Raw genomic sequence first — 24,527 nt, 5'->3', positions numbered from 1 at the left:
TGTACCCAAAAAACAATGACAAAAACCCCACTGGGGATCTTGCTTTTTGACACCTCAGGAACTCTACTAAGTATACCACTCTACCCAACATGTGATGTATGGAGAAAGGTGAGAAAAATTATGATTTTGAGCCAATCATGGAGACATACATTAGCAACGAACTTCCTCCAAGTTTCTCAATCATCATGGCCAAAAGTTTTTTGATAGATACCACTGTGTTTTCCTTGATGAAAAATTTGTACAGCTCCACCAGATTCCACGGATTGGGACATGGACATCTTTGGGGGACAATATTCAGCTCACCAAAATCCCCCACATTGGTTCTTTCATGTTTCTCCTTGACGGCATTGTTCAGGTGTGGTAAGCTTCAGCTCTAATGAGCGTGGCTTCCCTGAAGTTTGCTGGCAGGGAGGATCATGAACTCCTGCACTGCCAGCTTGATGCCAACATGAAAAGCATTGCTGATCACAGTGAAAGCTGGAACAGGCAGGATGACTTCAGGATTGCCAGTGGATTCACAATTCTGTGACAGAAAGGGAATTCCCTTTTCAGCAGCTCTGGCCTTACAAACAGCAAGATATTCCTAGTATGGTGTGCGTACCAAATTTAGACCTGTGCTCAGAGCCAGCCAACTCCATCATCAATTTGTCACTCCTCTTCTGCTCCACAGCATTCAGTGGCTTGCTAACAGGGCAGGCCCAGTTTTACTGAGGTGCTCAAGAGCTTCTGAGACACCTTTTCTCACAGTGAGCCTTAATGTCTTGAGCTCTAGGTCTCATACCAGTTGAGGCATCACTGGAGACAGCTCTGAAGAGACCTCTTTGAGTGCAGGACCCACCTGAAGAGTGGGATTTCCGTGACAGCCAAAGATCTCTCTGACAAAGAGCTTGAGATTAGGTATAGTGAATTTCTACTCATACTTCTTGTCATGTAAAAAAGAAGCAGGGGAAGGGGTCTGCAGAGGTCAAGTGAGTATTAATAGGTTCGCAGGCCTCTCCTTTGTTCTCCTGAGCTCTTGGCCCACTTGGCTTCTCTTCTGCAATATATGTTTCTTTAAAGCTCCCTAAATGATTCTGATGTGCAACCAGATACGGGAACTACTGGTACAGGTCTTCAAGAAAAATAAACTTTTACGATTATAAAACTTTTCAAATAAAAGTTACATTTCCTTTTTATTAGCCATGAAATAAAGCATCTTTCAAGCTAAATTACATTACATTAGACTTATTACATGATACACAACCACTGAACCAGTTTCAAAAAAAACCAAATTTCATATTTCAATTTATTCAGTAAGGAGTCATGAAAAATAATGAAGGTCCTTTTTCCCCCCTTCTTCCCTATTCCCTAAATTAATGTTTAAACCTATTTTGTAACACTAAAGTTATGGCTTTTTTAAAAGCACTGTATACAGTACTTTTAAAGATAATGATTATAAATGCAACTAATTTGAGAAAACAGGAAATAAACACTTTCACCTGCTGGTTTCTACCTCAGCATCTCCTTTGTCATAAAGACAATAATGCTATGGAAATTAATGGTTGAGTATAAATCACAGATACAATTTTAACATTTTCCATAATCCTGAGAAATTCTTCAGTATTATATAATCGAAAAATCAATTCCAAATACATCTGTAAATATCTTATAAAAATACATTTAAAAACAAGAATGGGAAAAATTCTAAATACTAGGTAATTACTCTGAAGGTGAGTTGGCACTATGAAGAGGCTTTGATTCCTCTATCTTTATCAGGATATTCTTCCACATCAGAGGAGAACATCAACTCTGGGAGAGAAGATGAACAAATCACACTCAAAATGATTTCCCAGTATCTCAAAAAGAGTTTTATAGCTTAGTTATAAACAGTCTTTAAATATTGACATATTATATGATAATAGAAAGCCCTCAAGTACAAGTAAGAATTCTTGATTGTGAAATCTGATTTAAAAGGTGAACTAATGACAAATGTACACGTTTTGCATTTTGAGATATACAAGTTTTGAATGTATTATAAACCCTTGAAAAATAAAACATATAATAGAGACAATATAATAACTCTTACCAGGAAATTTAAGTCACTTAGAGAATCCAGGATCATTAGACATCTAAGAGGTCTAATTCTATAGTGATCATGATAACCTAAAATGTAGGACACAGATGCAGTGGAGGACCTGGAACTAAGATGAGGTGTGTGCCAGGATATCTTAAATATGTTACCCTATTTAATCACCATAACAACTCTTTAAGCGAGTATTATCATCCTCATTTTATATTTCCTTTTTTTATCCACATGGAAATGTTATTTGACTCACATGACCCTAAAAGCAGGATTCTGGAAATATTTAATAAGTAACACACACTTTGTGATTTAGACTGAATACTACACAAGCCAGCTGCATGCAGCTTTAATCCCAACCACAGTGCAGAATGTTATTAGTTGACATTTCTACATTTAAACTATTACTTAGCATAGACACATAATTTATTAAAATATCAGGAAATACAAAAGAAGAAAACCTTAGGAATTAACAAAATGAAGTCGCCTGATGTAAGCATTAGATGAAAAAATCTTTGAATGACTAAAAACTATACTGAGTGAAAGAAAAACAGCAAAATACTTAAAGCCTAAGAAGATTTCTTTTAATACTTTAAATATATCCAAAGGAATAATTAGTGAACAACATGAGCAAAGGTACATTTATGAATGAAAATACACAAGAAGATCACATTTTTTGTCTTGGTTTTTACAAATGGAAATGTTGAAAAGATTCTCAGTTCCAAGACTTCTGAGACATAGGCTATAATCAGTTGGTCAAACTGCAGTTAAATGCTCAGGATGTTTAACCAATCAAGAATAAAATAATAACCAAAGTCCAGAAAATATCAAAGAGATTCAAGGGTGAAATTGTGGAACATCTGCCAGGAAATACAACTTACAATACAAATACTAAGCAGTTCCCAAAGCAGTGCTGAGAAGACTAACAGTTTGCTAATGTGACTCTTCTTCAGGTGTTCCAAGAGGGGTCTGAGGATAGAGATTAGCAAATCTCACTTCAGCCTGGGCACACTGAAGGTAGGATTACTAAACACTTCATTAGACAACGAGGGGTTAAGATTTTGTGGCAGGTAGAGGAGGAGGTAAGAATAAATTCACTTGAATATGTGTCTAACAGAGGCTAATAGATGAAGCATGATTTATTTCACATTAAGAGATACTTTGATCAGAAAAAGACTAAGAGAAACGAAGAGCAAAAACTTCCTATAAAATACCTGAAGCGTTCCAAGAGAAGAAATGCCTCCAAAGTATGAGACAGGACCACAGAAGCCCCTCATGAAGTATTCGATACTTCAAGACTACAGCTCTCCTACACACTCCTCCCTGCTTCTCGTGGCATTCTGTTTCACCACTTTATTATTATTCTTCTTAAGTTATTTTACTTTAAATATATCTTTGTTATTGAAACATTGTAAGCTATATCCATTAAAAGAAGATTTATAAAGTCATTACAGAAGATTTTATGATATACTATTTTTTCTTTAATACATACCTTCACTAAGATCCATGCCTGGCCTATAAGACAAAAAAAGCCAAGATAATCCAACCAGAAGGGCCACCACCAGATTCACCACAATCCATGGCTGGAGAACCTGTTCCTCAACTCCTTCTGCCCTAAAGGTACAGAAATACTCATTAGAAATGTCTTCATTTTGGTCCATATATCCAGATATATCTATTTTATAAACTTTAAACAAAATGAGCAGTCCTCACCCAGAGGAATAACAAGCATAAACTATAACTTCCCTATAAAATAACACCATATATATCATGAGAACAAAGGTTCAAATGTTATTGAATTCTAAACAGATTTACTTTGTACACAGATGTAATGGAAATTTACTGTTGCCAAAGAATTTTTCTAAGTTTCCCTTCCAACTACTGTTAGTGCTACTCTTCAATCATTCCTTTCTCTCTTAACCTCAAGCCCCTAGCCACTCTCTTCAAACAAGACTGCCCCTCTAAGTTTTGTGAAGTGGGATCTCAGCCATCCTGTCACTCTCATGGCTGGCCACTGATCGGCGGAAGCAGACTCTCCCTAGTTCACTCTCTTTCTTGGTGGTTTCCTCTTTCTTGCTTGGTTTCCTGATTCTATCCCAAGGTACCCACTCCCATCACTGCTCTGCGGTATCAGGCTCCCTGATTGGGGGTGAGGATGTGGTGCTCCCCCAGTTCACCATGTAATGATTTATTTTAAAACCATAACTTCAGAGATTTAAAACAGATTTTTTTACAAAACATTTCATTAGAAATGCAGGAGTATACAACAATAGTTACCCATTAACCAATTGAATAGGGTTTTTTTTGGCCATAATTTTGGTAATAAAACAGGGCCCTCAATATTATTTATAGATGAAAACAAGTAAAAGAGTGAAAGGATAAGAATAGCACCATTACTCCCATCGTTGCTATTATTACAATCAACAATTACTAATGCTACTGTGAATTCTTACCAGAGGCTACCATTAACAGAAGAAGGTGTGTAAAGGTGGATTCTGTCACTTGTCATTTGTTGACTCAGAGATAATATAAGAGCAGTAAAGTACACTGAGAAAAAGACAAATGAATTACTAATAATGTATTTTTAACAATTATTTTTAATTAATTAATAAAATTAATTAAAATTAATTATTTTTAACTTATAGATTACTTTAAGATCAAAAATAATCTGTACTTTGGGGAATGATGATACAAAAAAAATTTCACTTAGTCAATTTCAATAGGCTGGATAGTCTTACATTATTTTTCAAGAATATAGGTAGAGAAGGGTGTTTTGATGCTTACTATTTCATCATTAGGCTGACAAGAACCTAGAAGATCTTTTAAGAAATTAAATGACTTACTCAAGGTCCTAAAATTAGTTTTATTAATATTCTCATAATTAGAACAAAATTTATTCCAAATTATCAAAAAGATATAAAATAGTATTTGTTACTAAAATGCCCTATCAGCTCAATCTGTTTAATGTTAAGTAGAAAACACAAAAGTTAAATATTAAGCAATACAGAATAACAAGCTTTTAAAAGTTATTTAGATAACCTCTATTAAAAAATAATTCTATCAAAATTATGCCTACCATGGTTTTTTAATTACAAATTCCGCTGAATATCTATATGTAATGTTTATAAGTAGCAATAATATAAAGTCTGTTTTAAAATAAAATTATACTCTTTCTGGTTCAAAGTTACAGAGTTATCAAATTAAACTATTTACTCACAGAAAGATGCTAAAGCTGTTGGATCCAGGGCAAGAAAATTTCGGATGGCTACTGATGTTTTAGCAAAGTCAATCCTAGGAAATACAAAAGCCTCTTGTCACAGTGCAGCTGTAAACATCTTACAAAACTGTACTCTCTGGACAATAGTTTCTTCCTTCTCTATTTTAATGCTACCACATGTGTTGTCTATTACTAAGCTTTAAGTAGCTACAGTTTATACTTAACACACATGAAAGGATATCTTATTTACAAAGGCAACATAAAACATTTAACTAGAAGACTATTTTAGTCATCATTCCTTTAGAGTTAAGAAGAAATAAATTAAACTTGATTGGTAAATTTCATTAGATTCTATTATACCTCTTTCTATTACCCATATTATTGGGTTACACGTTGTTTTTCTTAATGGGTTGAATTGTGTTCCCAAAAAGATATATTGAACTTCTAAACTCTGGTACCTATGAACGTGACCTTATTTGGAAATAGAGTCTTTGCAGATGCGATCAATTAAGATGAGGCCATTACAATGGGCCCTAATCCAATATGACTAGTGTCCTTACAAGAAGAGAAGACACACACAGAAGAGACTAGACTGTCATGTGACAACAGAAGGAGAGGTTGGAGTGATGCATCCATCTACAAGCCAAGGAACACCAAGGACTGCCAGAAACCTCTGGAAGCTAGGAAAGAGGCAGGAACAGACTCTCCTTGGAGCCCTCCAAAACGGAACCAACCTTGCCCACACCTTGATTTTAGACTTCTGCATTCCAGAACTGTGAGAAAATAAATTCCTGTTTCAAGCCACCCAGCTTGTAGTACTTTGTTACAGCAGCCCTAGGAAACTAATAAAATACCCAGAGTTTTGTCTATACCTGATTCAGGTCATCTGGAAGATGTTTGGGACTTTCTGAGCTGATTATATTTGTATGAAATTTTGGGCTTAGAGTTGATGCTGGAATGGGTTAAGACTTTGGGGGATATTTTTGCTCACAGTAGTCCCATCCCCCACCCCCCAAAAAAACCAGAAACAGAATGGCTTTTTTAAAAAGTCAAAATAATATTAATATTATAATATTAATTAATAATAATATAATTAATTAATAATTAATTGTTTAATTAATTTTATTTAATTAATAATTGAAATATTAATATAATATTAATAATAATATTAATATAATTCTATTTTGAAAATGTCAGTCAGTCAGGGACACATTTTGCTCAACACTTCCTCCTGAAGAAAAGTTAGAGGGATCTGCAGTCTCAAGAGTCTTACCTGTCAAAAGCTGAAACTGTACTTAGAGCCAAAAGCAAGTAGAGAAGACTCTGGAATGGATATGCTAACGTCTTGTATTGTTGCAGAAGGTTTGAGAGGTTAGAAAGCTCGTCTCCTGCTAAAACATATATCACAACAATATTCCACACAGCACAGCCAGCCAAGAAGCCATGAGAAAAGAGACCAATCATCCTGAATGGAAAAGGGTTTCATTATTATACATGAATGACAAAAGTAAAAAGCTAAAACATTCTTCAAGTCTCTTCACATATAAGAATAAAATTCAACATTTCACAAAAAGTAAAAACAAGTTTTTCTTTTTACCACACTGATAGGCAGATCATTTAACTCTAACTGAATGTTTAAAAACTATACCCACCACCATTTTAAGCTGTCAATTTTGTTAATAGTATTGAACAATCAACACTTTTTTAAAAAAATTATGGAACATTTGTTTTAAGAGAAGTCCAACAAAATCAGCCACCTGAAAGCCCGGTTCACTGACAGTGCAACATCTCTGGTGGTCCAGGAAGGCTTCATGTCCATCGACACGTCTATCTTTTCTGTGGTCTTTATCAACTCTGAGCGATCAGCAGCCTGGAATCGCCCTAAGAACACAATACACAACTATAAACAACTAACAAGAGGGAACCCTGGTGGTCTTTCCTATTATTCTACACTTAAGAACCCTCACACTGAGACTGAAATTCTGCTGTTTTCCTATGTAAAAATTCTCCCTGATTTGGTCCCTATTTCAGAAGGCTCTTTTCTTTCAGTTTATAAAACATACTATTTTTTTATCTTTAAGGAAAGTAAACAATGTCCATGCACTTTCTTCTCGACCCAAAATAGATGTTACAGTAACAGTCTTAGAAATCAATTATATTTAATGAAATACAATAATGAACTTGCAACTCAGAACAAAGTCTGGAAACCCTTAACATAACATAGTCTAAAAACCTCTAATTTAGAGACTTTACAAATATTAAAGTTTAAATCCCAACACTATAAAAGTCAATATTTGAAAACACCTTAAATTTCTTAGGAAAAGATGACAGTTAGTGTAGCATGGCATTCTGTGATGTGAAAAGAAACTGGTTGTTTCATACACTTGTCTTAAGAAGATGCAAGGGACACGGGTTCGTGCCCCGGTCTGGGAAGATCCCACATGCCGCGGAGCGGCTGGGCCAGTGAGGTGTGGCCGCTGAGCCTGTGCGTCCAGAGCCTGTGCTCCGCAATGGGAGAGGCCACAACAGTGAGAGGCCCACGTACCGCAAAAAAAAAAAAAAAAAAAAAAAAGAATAAAGAAATGGGTGGGAGTAGAGGGAGATTTTTTAAATTACCCATAATTCCATAACACAGAAACAACCAGCATTAATATTTTGGCATATTTCCTTCTAGTCTTTTTTGTCCTATGCAATTTTCTATAGCTGAAATTAAACTACATGTGTGTATTTATGTTTATTTTTCATTAGAATCTTCCCATGAAGTGAAAAATTCTCCCTAAACATTATTTTTAGTGGTGCAGAAGATTTCATTGTATAGATATGCCATAACTGTCTGAAATCATTCCCCTCCTGTTTTACATTTAGGTTTTTTCCAGTTTTTCACTCTCATGAATAACAATGTGATGATTAGCTTTATGTACAAATTTTTATCCATATTTTTGCTTATTTCCTTAATTCAGATTTCCAGAAGTATAATTCCCAGGTCAAAGGATATCCTTGCATAATTCTTAAAGAGCTCACATTCCAAAACAAAGACCTACTTACGGCTTTTTTCCACAAACACTTTCCCTACAGGCTGGCTAATACCAGTGGGTGCAGTCAGTACAGACTGTTGTTCTGGACTACTTTGCTCATCAGTAATTATGTCTTCATCTTCAACTCCTAGCTCATTGGCATAATGTAATTCTGCTGGCTGGGTTTTCCTATAATCAGGGAGAAAGTAAGAAAAATGGATGATTATTAACTTTTTACAGACCCAAATAAGGAGGTACCTGTGAGTCTCGTGGAAAGAGCCTTGGACTTGGGAGTCACAAAATTTGGTTTTTACTCAAATGGATCAGTTATTAACTCTTATGCACAGCAAGTCATTTTTATTTCTGTGGGCCTCAGTTTTCTCATCTGGAAAATGAAGTGACTGAACGAGATTCCTAAGCTTCTTCACAGATTTAAAATTACATGATTCTATATAGATATTGATCTCTATTTGCAGAGTCACTTCCAAGTACAAACAAGTAATATAACTTCCAGTGAACTTCTTTAAAGAATACCATTATAGGGCTTCCCTGGTGGCGCAGTGGTTAAGAGTCCGTCTGCAAATGCAGCGTACATGGGTTCGTGCCCCCGTCCGGGAAGATCCCACATGCCATGGAGCGGCTAGGCCCGTAAGCCATGGCCGCTGAGCCTGTGCGTCCGGAGCCTGTGCTCCGCAACAGGGGAGGCCACAACAGTGAGAGGCCCACTTACCGCAAAAAAAAAAAAAAAAAAAAAAAAAGAAAGAATACCATTATATTTTACCTGACACTTGATTTCCTATGTTAAAATATTTTTATGTATTGCTAAAAAAATCGTAATTTGAATTCTGTTAACATGAGAAAATAAATAATATAGCCTATTTTATTAATATTACCTTTAATTTTTAATATCTTTAATATGTAATATTTTTATTACTTATACAAAATCTTCTATTTGTGGTCCTCTTCTTCAGAGACAGCTCCTAAAATTTTTTATTTAAATACAATATTTTACTTTTCTCAGCGGGTTTACTCTTTTCAAATTTACCCTTAGATTGGTTTAACTGATATTTTTGTACTATTACTTATCCTAGAGATATACAACTACAAGTATTTAATAAGACTTAGAAGCTGCCATTTGGGAGCTTGAAATTAAGCATCAAGGTATCTCTGTAAAATATTTAGAAGGACAAATAAATTCTTACTTTGTCTTCCTTCGAGGTTTCTGAATAGCTGGCTCCTCAGCTGGCTCCACGTTGATACCATTTTCATTTGGTAATAAAGATGCACTAGAAGTCTTCTTCTGGGTAAAGGCAGTCTCCAGTTCTGAAAATAAAGTAGATTAACTTTTCAAATTACCAGGATGTAAAAAGGAAAGTAATGTACAAGACTTCTGCAAGACAAAAGAACTTTAAGAATTTTAATTGGCCCCCAATTTTTTTCACCATCTTACAAATTCTTAATTTTTAAAATTTTACACCTCTAAACACTCAAGAGAAAGTTTGAAATTGTGATACCAAACAATATAGAAAAAAAAATTAAGTAATCCAACACCCAGGGTGTGTCAGAGATCTCCAAGATTACTTCCAGGTTCTGTGATTCACTCAAAGGATTCACAAGTCAGTTACACTCATGGTTACACTTTATTACAGGGAAAAGATATTAAGCAGAATCAGCATAAAGGAAAAAGCTCATGGAGCAAAGTCCAAAAGAAAACAGGTACAAGTTTCCAAGAGTCCTCTATCAATGAAGTCACACAGGATATGCTAATTCTTCCAGCAACAAGTTGTGACAACACATATATTGCTTTCTCTTCCAGGCAAGCTCATCAGACACTCAACGCCCAGGGTTTTTATTGGGAGTGATCACATAGGCACCCTCTGCCGAGCACATACCAAAATTCTAGACTACCAGAAGAAAAGCAGATGTTTAGCATAAATCACATTGTGTGCACAAATGCACAGTGAGCCACCCTGATAGAGAAAGCTTTATATCAATGTAGAAAATTGTTTACCAGCCAAGTTCCCAGATGTCAGTCAAGAGGCCCTCTAGAAAGTAGGCCTGTCCAGGCCTGCTGTGTTAACTCTTTTTTGCACACAAGGTATTAAGTTCAAGTGAGTCAATGGAAGCTTCTAACCCACTAGAAACTCTTCCTATCCGGAAATACAGGAAATGGAATGCCCTCAAAGTCCCGAAAATTCTATTTTAAAAAACACTTACAGCCTGGGCTGGAAATATAATATAAGCAGTAGAGCCTACCACAGACGTTCTGAACAAAACAAAAATGAACAAAATTTAAAACACAGAAATTTAGAAAGCTGGACCTGTAGGGGTAGGTACATTCTAGAATGGCAGTCACAAGTACTCTTTGGCCTAAACTTAGTTGGGTCCTGAATTTTCCAAAAAGAGTCATTTCTATTAATACATTTTTTTCATAAATTATATTCATGAATTATAAAAATTATATTTTTTCATGAATTATAAAACTATATAGGTATATTGGTATCCATCTTGACTTTCAAATTTTACCCTAACTGAATTACTAAGAGTAGTATGTCTTTTTTGAATTTTTGAAATTTATTATTTATTTTTATACAGCAGGTTCTTATTAGTCAACAGGGGTGTATACATATCAATCCCAATCACCCAATTCATCACACCACCACCACCACCACCCCGTCACTTTCCCCACTTGGTGTCCATAGGTTTGTTCTCTACATCTGTGTCTCAATTCCTGCCCTGCAAACCAGTTCATCATTTTTCTAGATTCCACATACATGTGTTAATATACAATATTTGTTTTTCTCTGACTTACTTCACTCTGTATTACAGTCTCTAGATCCATCCACGTCTCAACAAATGAGCCAATTTCGCTCCTTTTTATGGCTGAGTAATATTCCATTGTATATATGTACCACTTCTTCTTTATCCATTTGTCTGTCGATGGGCATTTAGGTTGCTTCCATGACCTGGCTATTGTAAATAGTGCTGCGATGAACACTGGGGTGCATGTGTCTTTTTCAATTATGGTTTTCCCTGGGTATATGCCCAGTAGTGGGATTGCTGTATCATATGGTAATTCTATTTTTAGTTTTCTAAGGAACCTCCATACTGTTCCCCATAGTGGCTGTACCAATTTACATTCCCACCAACAGTGCAAGAGGGTTCCCTTTTCTCCACACCCTCTCCAGCATTTGTTGTTTGTAGATTTTCTGATGATGCCCATTCTAACTGGTGTGAGGTGATACCTCATTGTAGTTTTGATTTGCATTTCTCTAATAATTAGTGATGTTGAGAAGATTTTCATGTGCTTCTTGGCCATCTGTATGTCTTCTATGGAGAAATGTCTATTTAGGTCTTCTGCCCATTTTTGGATTGGGTTGTTTGTTTTTTCAATATTAACCTGCATGAGTTGTTTATATATTTTGGAGGTTAATTCTTTCTCCATTGATTCGTTTGCAAATATTTTCTCCCACTCTGAGGGTTGTCTTCTCGTCTTGTTTATAGTTTCCTTTGTGGTGCAAAAGCTTTTAAGTTTCATTAGGTCCCATTTGTTTATTTTTATTTCCATTACTCTAGGAGGTGGATCAAAAAAGATCTTGCTGTGATTTATGTAAAAGAGTGTTCTTCCTATGTTTTCCTCTAAGAGTTTTATAGTGTCTGGTCTTACATGTAGGTCTCTAATCCATTTTGAATTTATTTTTGTGTATGGTGTTAGGGAGTGTTCTAATTTCATTCTTTTACATGTAGCTGTCCAGTTTTCCCATCACCATTTATTGAAGAGGCTGTCTTTTATCCATTACATATTCTTGCCTCCTTTGTCATAGATTACTTGACCATAGGTGCGTGGGTTTATCTCTGGGCTTTCTATCTTGTTCCATTGATCTATGTTTCTGTTTTTAGGCCAGTAACATATTGTCTTCATTACTGTAGCTTTATAGTATAGTCTGAAGTCAGGGAGTCTGATTCCTCCAGCTCCATTTTTTTCCCTCAAGACTGCTTTGGCTATTTGGGGACTTTTGTGTCTCCATACAAATTTTAAGATTTTTTGTTCTAGTTCCATAAAAAAAATGCCATTGGTAATTTGATAGTGACTGCATTGAATCTGTAGATTGCTTTGGGTAGTATAGTCATTTTCACAATATTCATTCTTCCAATCCAAGAACATGGTATATCTCTCCATCTGTTGGTATCATCTTTAATTTCTTTCATCAGTGTATATAGTTTTCTGCATACAGGTCTTTTGTCTCCCTAGGTAGGTTTATTCCTAGGTATTTTATTCTTTTTGTTGCAGTGGTAATTGGGAGTGTTTCCCTAATTTCTCTTTCAGATTTTTCATCATTAGTGTAAAGGAATGCAAGAGACTTCTGTGAATTAATTTTCTATCCTGAAACTTTACCAAATTCATTGATTTGCTCTAGTAGTTTTCTGGTGGCATCTTTAGGATTCTCTATGTATAGTATCATGTCATCTGCAAACAGTGACAATTTTACTTCTTTTCCAATTTGTATTCCTTTTATTTCTTTTTCTTCTCTGATTGCTGTGGCTAGGACTCCAAAACTATGTTGAATAATAGTGGTGAGAGTGGACATCCTTGTCTTGTTCTTGATCTTAGAGGAAATGCTTTCAGTTTTTCACCATTGAGAATGATGTTTGCTGTGGGTTTGTCGTACATGGCCTTTATTATGTTGAGGTAGGTTCCCTCTATGCCCACTTTCTGGAGAATTTTTATCATAAATGGGTGTTGCATTTTGTCAAAAGCTTTTTCTGCATCTATTGAGATGACTCTATGGTTTTTATTCTTCAAGTTGTTAACATGGTGTATCACATTGATTGATTTGCATATACTGAAGAATCCTTGCATCGCTGGGATAAATCCCACTTGATCACGGTGTATGATCCTTTTAATGTGTTGTTGCATTCTGTTTGCTAGAATTTAGTTGAGGATTTTTGCATCTATGTTCATCAGTGATATTGGTCTGTAATTTTCTTTTTTTGTAGTATCTTTGTCTGGTTTTGGTATCAGGGTGATGGTGGCCTCACAGAATGAGATTGGGAGTGTTCCTTCCTCTGCAATTTTTGGGAAGAGTTTGAGAAGGATGGGTGTTAGCTCTTCTCTAAATGTTTGATAGAATTCACCTGTGAAGCTCTCTGGTCCTGGACTTTGTTTGTTGGAAGATTTTTAATCACAGTTTCAATTTCCTTACTTGTGATTGGTCTGTTCATATTTTCTATTTCTTCCTGGTTCAGTCTTGGAAGGTTATACCTTTCTAAGAATTTGTCCATTTCTTCCAGGTTGCCCATTTTATTGGCATATAGTTGCTTCTAGTAGTCTCTTAGGATGCTTTGTATTTCTGTGGTGTCTGTTTTAACTTCTCCTTTTTCATTTCTCATTTTATTGACTTGAGTCCTCTCCCTTTTTTCTTGATGAGTCTAGCTAATGGTTATCAATTTTGTTTACCTTCTCAAAGAACCAGCTTTTAGTTTTATTGATCTTTGCTATTGTTTTCTTTGTTTCTATTTCACTTATTTCTGCTAATATTTATTTCTTTTCTTCTGCTAACTTTGGGTCTTGTTTATTCTTCTCTCTCTAGTTACTTCAGGTGTAAGGTTAGATTGTTTGAGATTTTTCTCGTTTCTTGAGGTAGGCTTGTATAGCTATAAACTTCCCTCTTAGAACTGCTTTTGCTTCATCCCAAAGGTTTTGGATCGTCATGTTTTCATTGTCATTTGTCTCTAGGTATTTTTTGATTTCCTCTTTGATATCTTCAGTGATCTCGTGGTTATTTAGTAACGTATTGTTTAGCCTCCACGTGTTTGTGTTTTTTACATTTTTTTTCCCTGTAATTCATTTCTAATCTCACAGCATTGTGGTCAGAAAAGATGCTTGATATGATTTCAATTTTCTTAAATTTACTGAGGCTTGATTTGTGACCCAAGATGTGATCTATCCTGGAGAATTTTCTGTGTGCACTTGAGAAGAAAGTGTAATCTGCTGTTTTTGGATGGAATGTCCTATAAATAACAATTAAATCTATCTGGCTTATTGTATTATTTAAACCTTCTGTTTCCTTATTTATTTTCATTTTGGATGATCTGTGCATTGGTGTGAGGTGTTAAAGTCCCCCACTATTATGTGTTACTGTCAATTTCCTGTTTTATAGCTGTTAGCAGTTGCCTTATATATTGAGGTGCTCCTATGTTGGGTGCAATTATATTTATAATTGTTATATCTTCTTCTTGGATTGATCCCCTGAACATTACGTAGTGTCCTTCCTTGTCTCTTGTAACATTCTTTATTTTAAAGTCTATTTTATCTGATATGAGTATTGCTACTCCAGCTTTCTTTTGATTTTCATTTGCATGGAATATCTTTTTCCATCCCCTCACTTTCAGTCTGAATGTGTCCCTAGGTCTGAAGTGGGTCTCTTCTAGACAGCATATATGTGGGTCTTGTTTTTGTATCCATTCAAAAAGCCTGTGTCTTTTGGTTGGAGCATTTAATCCATTCACGTTTAAGGTAATTATCGATATGTATGTTCCTATTACCATTTTCGGTTTGTTTTGTAGGTCCTTTTCTTCTCTCGTGTTAGAGAAGTTCCTTTAGCATTTGTTGTAGAGCTGGTGTGGTGGTGCTGAATTCTCTTAGCTTTTGCTTGTCTGTAAAGCTTTTGATTTCTCCATCAAATCTGAATGAGATCCTTGCTGGGTATAGTAATCTTGGTTGTAGGTTCTTCCCTTTCATCACTTTCAGTATATCATGCCACTCCCTTCTGGCTTGTAGAGTTTCTGCTGAGAAATCAGCTGTTAACCTTATGGGAGTTCCCTTCTATGTTATTTGTCGTTTTTCCCTTGCTGCTCTCAATAATTTTTCTTTGTCTTTAATTTTTGCCATTTTGATTACTATGTGTCTCAGCGTGTTTCTCCTTGGGTTTATCCTGTATGGGACTCTCTACGATTCCTGGACTTGGGTGGCTATTTCCTTTCCCATGTTAGGGAAGTTTTCGACTATAATCTCTTCAGATATTTTCTCTGGTCCTTTCTCTCTCTCTTCTCCTTCTGGGACCCTTATAATGTGAATGTTGTTGCATTTTATGTTGTCCTAGAGGTCTCTTAGGCTGTCTTCATTTCTTTTCATTCTTTTTTCTTTATTCTGTTCATAGCAGTGAATTCCACCATTCTGTCTTCCAGGTCACTTATCCGTTCTTCTGCCTCAGTTATTCTGCTATTGATTCCTTCTAGTGTAGTTTTCATTTCAGTTATTGTACTGTTCATCTCTATTTGTTTGTTCTTGAATTCTTCTAGGTCTTTGTTAAGCATTTCTTGCATCTTCTCGATCTTTGCCTCCATTCTTTTTCCAAGGTCCTGGATCATCTTTACTATCATTATTCTGAATTCTTTTTCTGGAAGGTTGCCTATCTCCACTTCATTTAATTGTTTCTCTGGGGTTTTATCTTGTTTCTTCATCTGGTACATAGCACTCTGCCTTTTCATCTTGCCTATCTTTCTGTGAATGTGGTTTTTGTTACACAGGCTGCAGGATTGTGGTTCTTCTTGCTTCTGCTGTCTGCCCTCTGGTGGATGAGGCTATAGTTCTGAAGGCTGGAAGTCTGAGATCAAGGTGTCAGCATGGTTGTATTCTGGCGAGAGCTTTCTTGCAAACAGATGTCTTTTTGCGTGTCCTCACAAGGCAGGGAAAGTGAGTAAGTGTCTAAGAGAGTAGTTTTAATTCAACTATATTTACTGCCAGTAATGAAATAAATTGTAGAGTAGGTAAAGCTGTCTTAGGGTCATTTCTGTCTCTCTTTCCTTTTCTGCCCTCTTCTGCCCACTCCTTCTCCTCTTAGTGCCCCCAGGCACTGTGGTATCCCATTTCAACTTGCATCTCAAAACTGTGCTCCATTCTCCTAACTTTTCTAGTTCCTGCCCTCTACTCCTATAATTCTTTCATCTAATAAGGATCTACTATCTTCTAAGAAGCAAGGAATTAGTCAGGGAAACTATTTTGTAATAAACTATTCCTCGGGGCTGATGTTAATAGGAGAGAGCTAATCTCCCAATCTTTGTTCCTTCCTTTGTTTTACTCTAACAAAATCTATTTTCTTTTTTCTAATTATTATAAAAGTTATATACATAAAATATATAAAAATTAATAAAACATAAATGAAGAAAGAAAATTTTTTTAAATCATACCTAATTCCTCCTTCTAAAAAACCTACCACTGTTGACACTTTGCTATAGCCTTCCGTTCTTTTTACATATGTGTTTGTATATACATATGGTCTGGATTGTATTGTGTCCCCCGGAAAAGATATGTGCAAGTCCTAACTCTCAATACTTGTGAATGAGATTCTAGAACTAGGGTCTTTGCAGATGTAATCAAGTTAAGATGAGGTCATGCTGGAGTAGGATGGGCCCTAAATCCAGTGATTGTTGTCCTTATAAGAAGAGCAAAATTTGGACACAGAAACACAGGGAAAAATCTGAAGATGGAGGCACAGAATGGAGTTATGCTGTCACAAGCCAAAGAATGCCAAGAATTATAAACAACCACCAGAATCTAGAAGAGGCTAGGGTGGATTCTTTCCTAGAGCCTTTGGAGGGAGCGTGGCCCTGTGGACACCTTGATTTTGGACCTCTATCCTCTAGAACTGTCAGAGACTAGATTTCTGCTGTTTTAAGTCATTCTGTTTGTGGTAATCTGTTCCGGTAGCCCTAGGAAATTAATAAAACATATTTTACCAAAATGGGACCCTTTGATACATACTATTTTATAATCTTTGTTTTTGACTTAACAATATATTACTGATGGCTTTCCATGTCACTATTTTACTTTAACAATCCTTTTAATGAGTACTTGGTTTCTATTAAATGGGTAAAACATGATTTATCTAAGCAGTATCACATTGTTAAATATTTGGTTATTACCAGTTTCTACTCTTATGTTACAGTTAGCATCCTTTAATTACTGTAGCCATTGTAGTTACTTCTATTCCTATAAGTTCAGATAGGCTATATCAATTTATACTTTCTATCACTGGTGCACGAGTATACCAATTTCTCACCAATACTTTTATATCCAACAGTTTGGGATTTTATAATCTTTAAAAAGCATTGCCAGTTTGATAGCAAAATAATGATATAATATTCTGTTTACCTTGTGAATAGTGCTGAGACATAGTGAGACTCAAAACATGTTGGCTTTTGCTCCATTATATTGCTGTTAATACAGAATTTTTCCTTTCCCCACTAATCTCAATGTCCATTCATAATATACCAAATTCATATACATACCAAGATCTGAACTTTCTGTTTTGGTCCTGAATTTGCACTCCTTCTCATAATCTGTACAGATACGCTCAAAAGAGATCCTCTAAAATATTCCTGACTTAACCCATGGGAATTACTCTGGCGATAAAAATTTTAAGCAAAAAAGAAAAAACTGGGATATGGGTGGGGAAAAATAGGAACAGACAGGTTTCTAATCATACCCCCAAAATCACAGCTGCTGTCACAACCTAACCTTAGTTTCTTTACATACCAAGAGGTAGCTTCGTCTTCTTCTGTCTCCTTTGAACAGGAGCTTCTTGATGTTCTATGGGGTCTTTAGTTGGTGGCTCACTGCCCTCAGGTGGCCTGTGAACAGCAGTCTGAACAAGACCTTCCAAAGAAGCACTAGCTACAGAGAAATGGAGTTGGAAAAAATTGGGGTAACTTGAGCAGAGATTACTAAGTCTTAAAAATATAGGGAAACGGGGAACTGGAATGTTTCCTATATAATAACCTCTTCTCTTACAGAACTAATTGTGCCCCAAATCTTGATTTCCTCCCTCCTCACCTGTAACTTTGGGCTTTAAGTTGGGAAAAGAAATAAATGAGGGAACAAGGAAGAATGAGGAAGCAAAAAACCAGGGGGCTAGAAAGAGGAATAAAAGAAAGGCAGGAGGAAAACTGCTTCTGAACTTTCAAAAAGGTGAAAATGTAATGGAAACTGTCACCATAGGGAATGCTGTCTTATGCCTTGAGAATTATCAGCCTGTATATAGTTTAGTCCTTCATTAATAAATTAACACACGATAAAGTCATCACAGATAACTGGAGTTAACAGACTACTTAAAAATCTCTTCATCTGATCATTTCAATCTCTCCCCTCATCAAATCTTTGAACAGATTTCGACCCATTTTGGCAGATTTGAATTTTACTTCATTACATTCACTACATTGCTTCTTCACAAAAGAAGAAATACAAATGAGTGAATAAACAAATGAAAAGATGCTTAACCTCATTAGTATTCAGAGAAACGGAAACTAAAATAAGCTACTTTTTGCCCACTAAGTTGACAAAAAGAATTGAAAGATTGATATTTTCCAATGTTCTCAAGGATTTAGCAAATGTGACACTCAAACTCTGTTGGTGGCAAGAAAATAACAACTCCCTTGAAGGCAATTTAGCAGAAATTTATCATATTAATAATGTATAGGTCCTTCTGTCTAGCAGTTTTACTGCTAGCAATCCATCCTATAGAAATATCTCTTCCCCACCACCTACTATTTTATGTAGAAGAACTGCAAATTGTAGGAGTGAAAAATTTGAAGTACCCTAATTGAAAAACAATTTTAATAAAAGCCTAGCAATACACCTCCTTTTTTGTCTAGAGCACTGATTTTTTTCCTCTTTTTTACAAGAAAAAAAGCTGGTAGCTGGGATAGAGCCCTACCTCTGCTACTCCAACTCAGTCTTTATTGCATCCTTCACCAGTGACCTTTCTAAATCCACATGTACATGTCTGTACTTAATTGTGAGTATATTTTTAGGGCCTAGCACTTCAGTGTCTTTGTGAATCTAAGTCTCTCTGCCTCTCTTTTCTTTTTGTTGCATATCTGTATGTCTTTCTCTATGCATCCATTTCCATTTCTCTCTTTTCCTCCACCCACCATGTATTCCGCCATTTGTTAGGCAATGATAAGCTAATACAAGTTTCCAACCAGGTATAAGGTATGATCAGCTACGAGCTTTAGGAAGTTCATCCAGCAGTAGTGGGCAGGACCGACTAGGGTGGAAGAAAGCTAGAAGTACAGAACAATGTTGGAGGCTACCCCAATAGCTCAGGTGAGAAGAAGAAAGGACCTAGGCTAACTACGGTTGTCGTGACTGGAAATGACAAGGGGAAAGAAACGTAAAAGATACTACAGAAGAAGCAAGCTTGTGAGAGGCAGCAAGTAGAGTGAAGCGACCAGTGAGAGGCGACTGAGGTTTCCAGCCCCAGTCACTGGGAGAGTGGGGGTGGGGGGGGCATTAAAAGAAATTTGTAAGTAAGCAGTAAAACTTGATTAATTGTTGAAAGTGATGATAAATTCTGGACGTGCTGAGTTTGAGTTACTGACAGAACGTCCAGGATTATCAGTGAATGGGACCAAAAAAGTTCACAGAACTTGCTCATTATTGGAGCTTTAATACCTGGATGATACGGCCCTGCCTTCAGACTCATGTTCTAATGCAGAGACTCTCTGACTGAAATGAGGGATCCAAGAACCTTGTGTCTCTAAATCCAGTATCCTGTTCAAGGGTCTGGAACCAATCATAGCTCAAGACAACTTACGTTATCTAGGGATGAAAGACCTCGAAGAGTCCAAGAATGTTGTGGAAGTAAGATCCAGGGCAGCATAACCCTTTACTACACAAATGTTTCTAGATACTCTTCAGGCTGCCCACTATCTTGTCCCTCACTGCCACCAAGAATCCCACTGCTTCAAAGTAAACTGGATTCTATCCTTAACACAGCAGTGACTTGGGACTGGGGCCTGGCCTCTCCCTGATCTGTGAATGTTTAGCATGCCTGAGGTCCTGGGAAAACTTGTGATCCCACACAACAGAGAACACTTCTTACCTAGCGTGGTTTTTGTTCTGGGCTTCTTTTTCTTAGGACGACTAAGTGGAATATCATCTATAAAACAGAAAGAACAACAGAAAAGGCTGCCTAAAATTCAATGCAGGGAAAAGTCAAAGGGGAACTTTTAGTAGGGAATACCTTTCCCTCTTTTCCCCTGGGTCCAGCCAATTTCTAGACATTAGGGGAAGAAGGCAAGAGACTGACAAAGTCAAAGGGAGCCCATAGTACAGTACCGGTAGCTCATGGCTGGTCAGTAATGTTATAAACTGTGACAGAAAGTGGGCTCACCAAATATTCATCTGATCCCCTACATTTCCCAGCCCCCTTGCACTTAGGTGTGGCCTATGACTGGTTTTGGCCAATAGGCTGCAAGATGAAGTGATCTGTGCCATTTGGGGGCCAAAACATTGAAAAAGCCAGTGAGTAACCCTCCAGCTTCTCCTTCCCTTGCTGTGGCAACTGAGAAGGTCTCATGTTAAGATGGCAGAACCACAGCATGGAAGCAGCCGGGATCACTACATCATTAGTGAAGAGGTAGAGAAAGGTAACTGTCCTGGATTGTTGCTACAATGGACTTTGCATTAACCAGAAAAACCCCGTATAATATTAAGTAACTGAGATTTTGGGGTTAGTGTGCCATAACCCAGCCTATCCTGATGAAATGAGACAAAGGAAGATGTAGTCCCTATTACGGAACTAAAATCTAGCCAACAGTTATGTTCTAGGTGACTCCATTCAGGGATGAATGCTTTTTAATTTATAAGGTCAAATATCAGCCACATAACTAGTGTTATATATCAACCATCCTTTAAAAACGGCAGTCATAGGAGATTACTATGATAAAAAATTGTAGCATTATAAATTATACTATTCAGATTCAAGTTTAAGAGAAAATGAAGGAATCAAACTAACTTTCAAACACCAAATACTGTATTTAGAAAGTTTTACATTAACAGTGAACTAACTCACCTTGATTAGCACTTTATATGACACCGACCAAATTTAATCAGGACAGAGACAAAAAGAGAAACTCTGTTAATTAGAAATCTATTATATTGTTAGACTGAAAATTGACTTAAATCATTACAAACTTAAAATAAAATTAGCTTTCACACAAAATCAGCTAGTTTACAAACTAGCTTATTAATTATCAGTAATAAGCTGTTTAATAAGACTAACAAAGTAACCCCAATAGTTTCTGAACCTACATATACATATTCCCTACTGTCTATTAATAAAGTGGATTAAACAGATTAAGAACTCTTATTTTGTCACTGATTAAAATCAGCTTAAACTCTGAGGAAACTATTCCAGCAAACAAAAGAGGATCAGAATTCTGATAAACAAGACATTAAAACATTAAGAATGGATCCATTATCCTAACATGTGGACATTTAGTCTCTGAAACAGAGCATTTAATTATAACTGTTATCTTGATGATTCAAGAATTATTCATCTTTAAACTTTCAGGAAGTCTCTTCTGAATTATTATAATTGTGTAAAAGTACTAGTCAATTTTTCTCACTTTACTCACTTTGCATTCTTAAAACTCAATAATAAAATTACTGTAAATTATTTTTACCTTGGCACAGGTGGAAGAGCTCGTGGAGGACGCTATGGGGAAAAGAAAAAGAAAACTTCTTGTAAGTAAAAACCTTAGAGCATCTTTACTTCATGTATTTCAAATTTTTGATAATCCTATTCGTCAAGTGAAACCCAGGAGGTACTGATGAGAATCAGATGGGCAATTTTAATTTGTCCTATCACTTCTGAATTTCATATAAAGTTCCTTCCTTCCTATATTCCTTAATGTCTACAGACCAGGCTCTGTTCTAAGCATCAGGGATATAGTAATGAACAAAACAGAGGGATCCTTGCTCTTATGGAACTTACATTCTAGTGGTTAAGTATTAGACAATAACATTAAGTATATATATATATATATATATATGGAAGAGAAGAATGAGGAGTGCTACTTTAGTTAGGAAAAGTCTCTCTTTAGTTAGGAGATATTTGAGTTGAGATCTGAATAAGAAAGGAGCCAAAGGGGAGCAAATACAAAGTCCTTTATGGGAGATTGGGCTTAGAGAGTTCCAGATAAAAGAAGGCCAATAAGGATGAAACACAGTTATCAAGGCATGGGCAGATTAATTAGGAAGACAAAGGGAAGGAGCCTGGATTTTTTTTTTAATTGGGGTATAGCTGCTTTACAATGTTGTGTTAGTTTCTGCTGTACAGCAAAGTGAATCAGCCATATGTATACATATATCCTCTCTTTTTTGGATTTCCTTCCCTTTTAGGTCACCAGAGAGCACTGAGTAGAGTTCCCTGTGCTATACAGCAGGTTCTCATTAGTTATCTATTTTATACATAGTTGTTATATATGTCAATCCCAATCTCCCAATTCATCCCATGTGCCCCTTCCCTCCTTGGTGTCCACTCGTTTGTTCTCTTCGTCTGTGTCTCTATTTCTGCTTTGCAAATAGGTTCATCTGTACCATTCAAAATGGATTAAAGACCTAAATGTAAGACCGAACACTATAAAACTCTTAGAGGAAAAGATAGAAAGAACACTCTTTGACATAAATCACAGCAAGATCTTTTTTGACCCACCTCCTAGAGTAATGAAAATAAAAACAAATGGGACCTAATTATACGTAAAAGCTTTTGCACAGCAAAGGAAACCATAAACAAGATGAAAAGACAACCCTCAGAATGAGAGAAAATATTTGAAAATGAAGCAACTGAAAAGGGATTAATTTCCAAAATATACAAACAGCTCATGCAGCTCAGTATCAAAAAACAAACAACCGAATCAAAAAATGGGCGGAAGACCTAAATAGACATTTCTCCAAAGAAGACATACAGATGGCCAAGAGGCACATGAAAACATGCTCAACATCACTAATTATTAGAGATTTTAATTCAATGGGAAGCAAATGGAGGTTTTAAGCCACATAGTAACATACTTTTTAAAAACATACTCTGAAACATACAGTGTGAAAAACGCATTTAGGGCAGAAAGAAAAAAAACTTATAAATGCTATTTTACATGAATAAGAAAAGTGTTTGCAGTTCAGAGAAATTACAGTTAAGTAGCACTCTGGAATCTTTCAAAATAAAATACTAACAAAAATGCCTAGAAGTCAGTTTAATGTTCCAAGTATCTCAAGCTGCTTGCAAAGGACATTGATTTAAAAAGGTTAAATTTTAAACACTCGTAGTTTGTTCCACAACTGTCCCATTTACCTATCCATTCATTCAAAAAGTGTGTTAATACAAATGCTAAAAGATTAGGACAAGGCCAGCTGTCTTAACACTATCCAGTTGTCAAAATTCAACCAGCAAAGAAGGACAGTTATTGCTCTATCTACAAAGCGGTATCGTTCTAAAGATGCTATGGACCGCCTTCTCACCAAAGACTCAGTTCACACGATAACTCCACATTTCAAAAGTCCCGCAAAAATGACGTATCATCCATCCAGAAACCCAACCTCGACACTCCTCAAAAGTAGGACGGCTCAACTGAACCAAAAGTAACTAAGGCTCGCTTACCACCTGCTTCTTCCCCATTCCGTCTAAAGCTGGGCTACCTGGGAGCCGCTGACTCCCAGCTGCGGGTCGCTCACACCCCGCCCGGGTTCACACCCGCCCAGCGGGCCCCGCGCACAGGCGCAATGCGTCATCGAACTGCGCCGCAGAGGCCGCTCTGGCCCGCAGCCTCCTCCATCAGGGTGGGAGCGAGGGGGAGCGCGGAGACCTGGTGGGGCTTTTCCAGTCTACTCCTGCGGAAAAGGGGGCGTCGGAGTCAGGGCTGACATGCCCGGGAGGAGAGACTCCAGCGGGTGCGGTGTAGCAATCACGATTTTTCCATGGTTTCCCAAGTGGTTGCGGTGATTTGTTCGAGGGAAGTGAGAGAAGCCCAGGATTAAAAGTCCCCGCTGGCAAACGGCTCTTTCCCGGGCGGCTAAATGCCCTCCGGAGGAGTCGATAAAGAGACCCTCTGTGGCAGGCCCCGGACCCGCAGGGGAAGGGGCGGCAGCAGGGTGAGGCGTCGTCATGGCAACATGCGCACTCAGGCCCCCGGAAACTTCAAGCCTGGCTCCTCGCCCAGCTCCTGGAGTTCGGGTCCGGCCTTGGGAAGAACTTCCCGCCCCCGACCCCCAGCCCTATCCTGTGAGCGCCAAATGGGCCGATGCGCGCGCTCCCCGAGCTGGGCTGTCCCCTTCTGGTCCCCAGCATGTCGGTGTCCACTCCGCCCCAGAGGCAGCGGCAGCGGCCAACGCGCACCTCACCGCTCACCGGGTGGTCCTCCTCCACCCGGAGCCCCGAGTTCGCCCTCATGGCGC

General features: G+C 37.1%; 1 protein-coding gene across 1 annotated transcript; it reads right to left on the bottom strand.

The window, feature by feature from the left end:
- Positions 1 to 1,248: 1,248 nt before the first annotated feature.
- On the bottom strand, positions 1,249 to 24,522 carry TMEM237 (transmembrane protein 237; the record flags this gene model as incomplete). Its single annotated transcript, XM_082658157.1, has 12 exons — positions 1,249 to 1,788; positions 3,552 to 3,673; positions 4,513 to 4,606; positions 5,277 to 5,350; positions 6,550 to 6,741; positions 7,034 to 7,157; positions 8,322 to 8,479; positions 9,493 to 9,613; positions 17,829 to 17,966; positions 20,176 to 20,261; positions 21,761 to 21,792; positions 24,469 to 24,522. The coding sequence occupies 12 exons, from the start codon at positions 24,520 to 24,522 to the stop codon at positions 1,721 to 1,723; spliced, it is 1,263 nt and encodes a 420-aa protein (XP_082514283.1). The 3' UTR covers positions 1,249 to 1,720.
- Between the last annotated feature and the right edge of the window lie 5 nt (positions 24,523 to 24,527).

The sequence above is a fragment of the Grampus griseus genome (assembly GCF_964374135.1).
Source record: "Grampus griseus genome assembly, chromosome: 7".
Lineage (NCBI taxonomy): Eukaryota > Metazoa > Chordata > Mammalia > Artiodactyla > Delphinidae > Grampus > Grampus griseus.
This window is presented reverse-complemented; position numbering and strand designations above follow the sequence as displayed.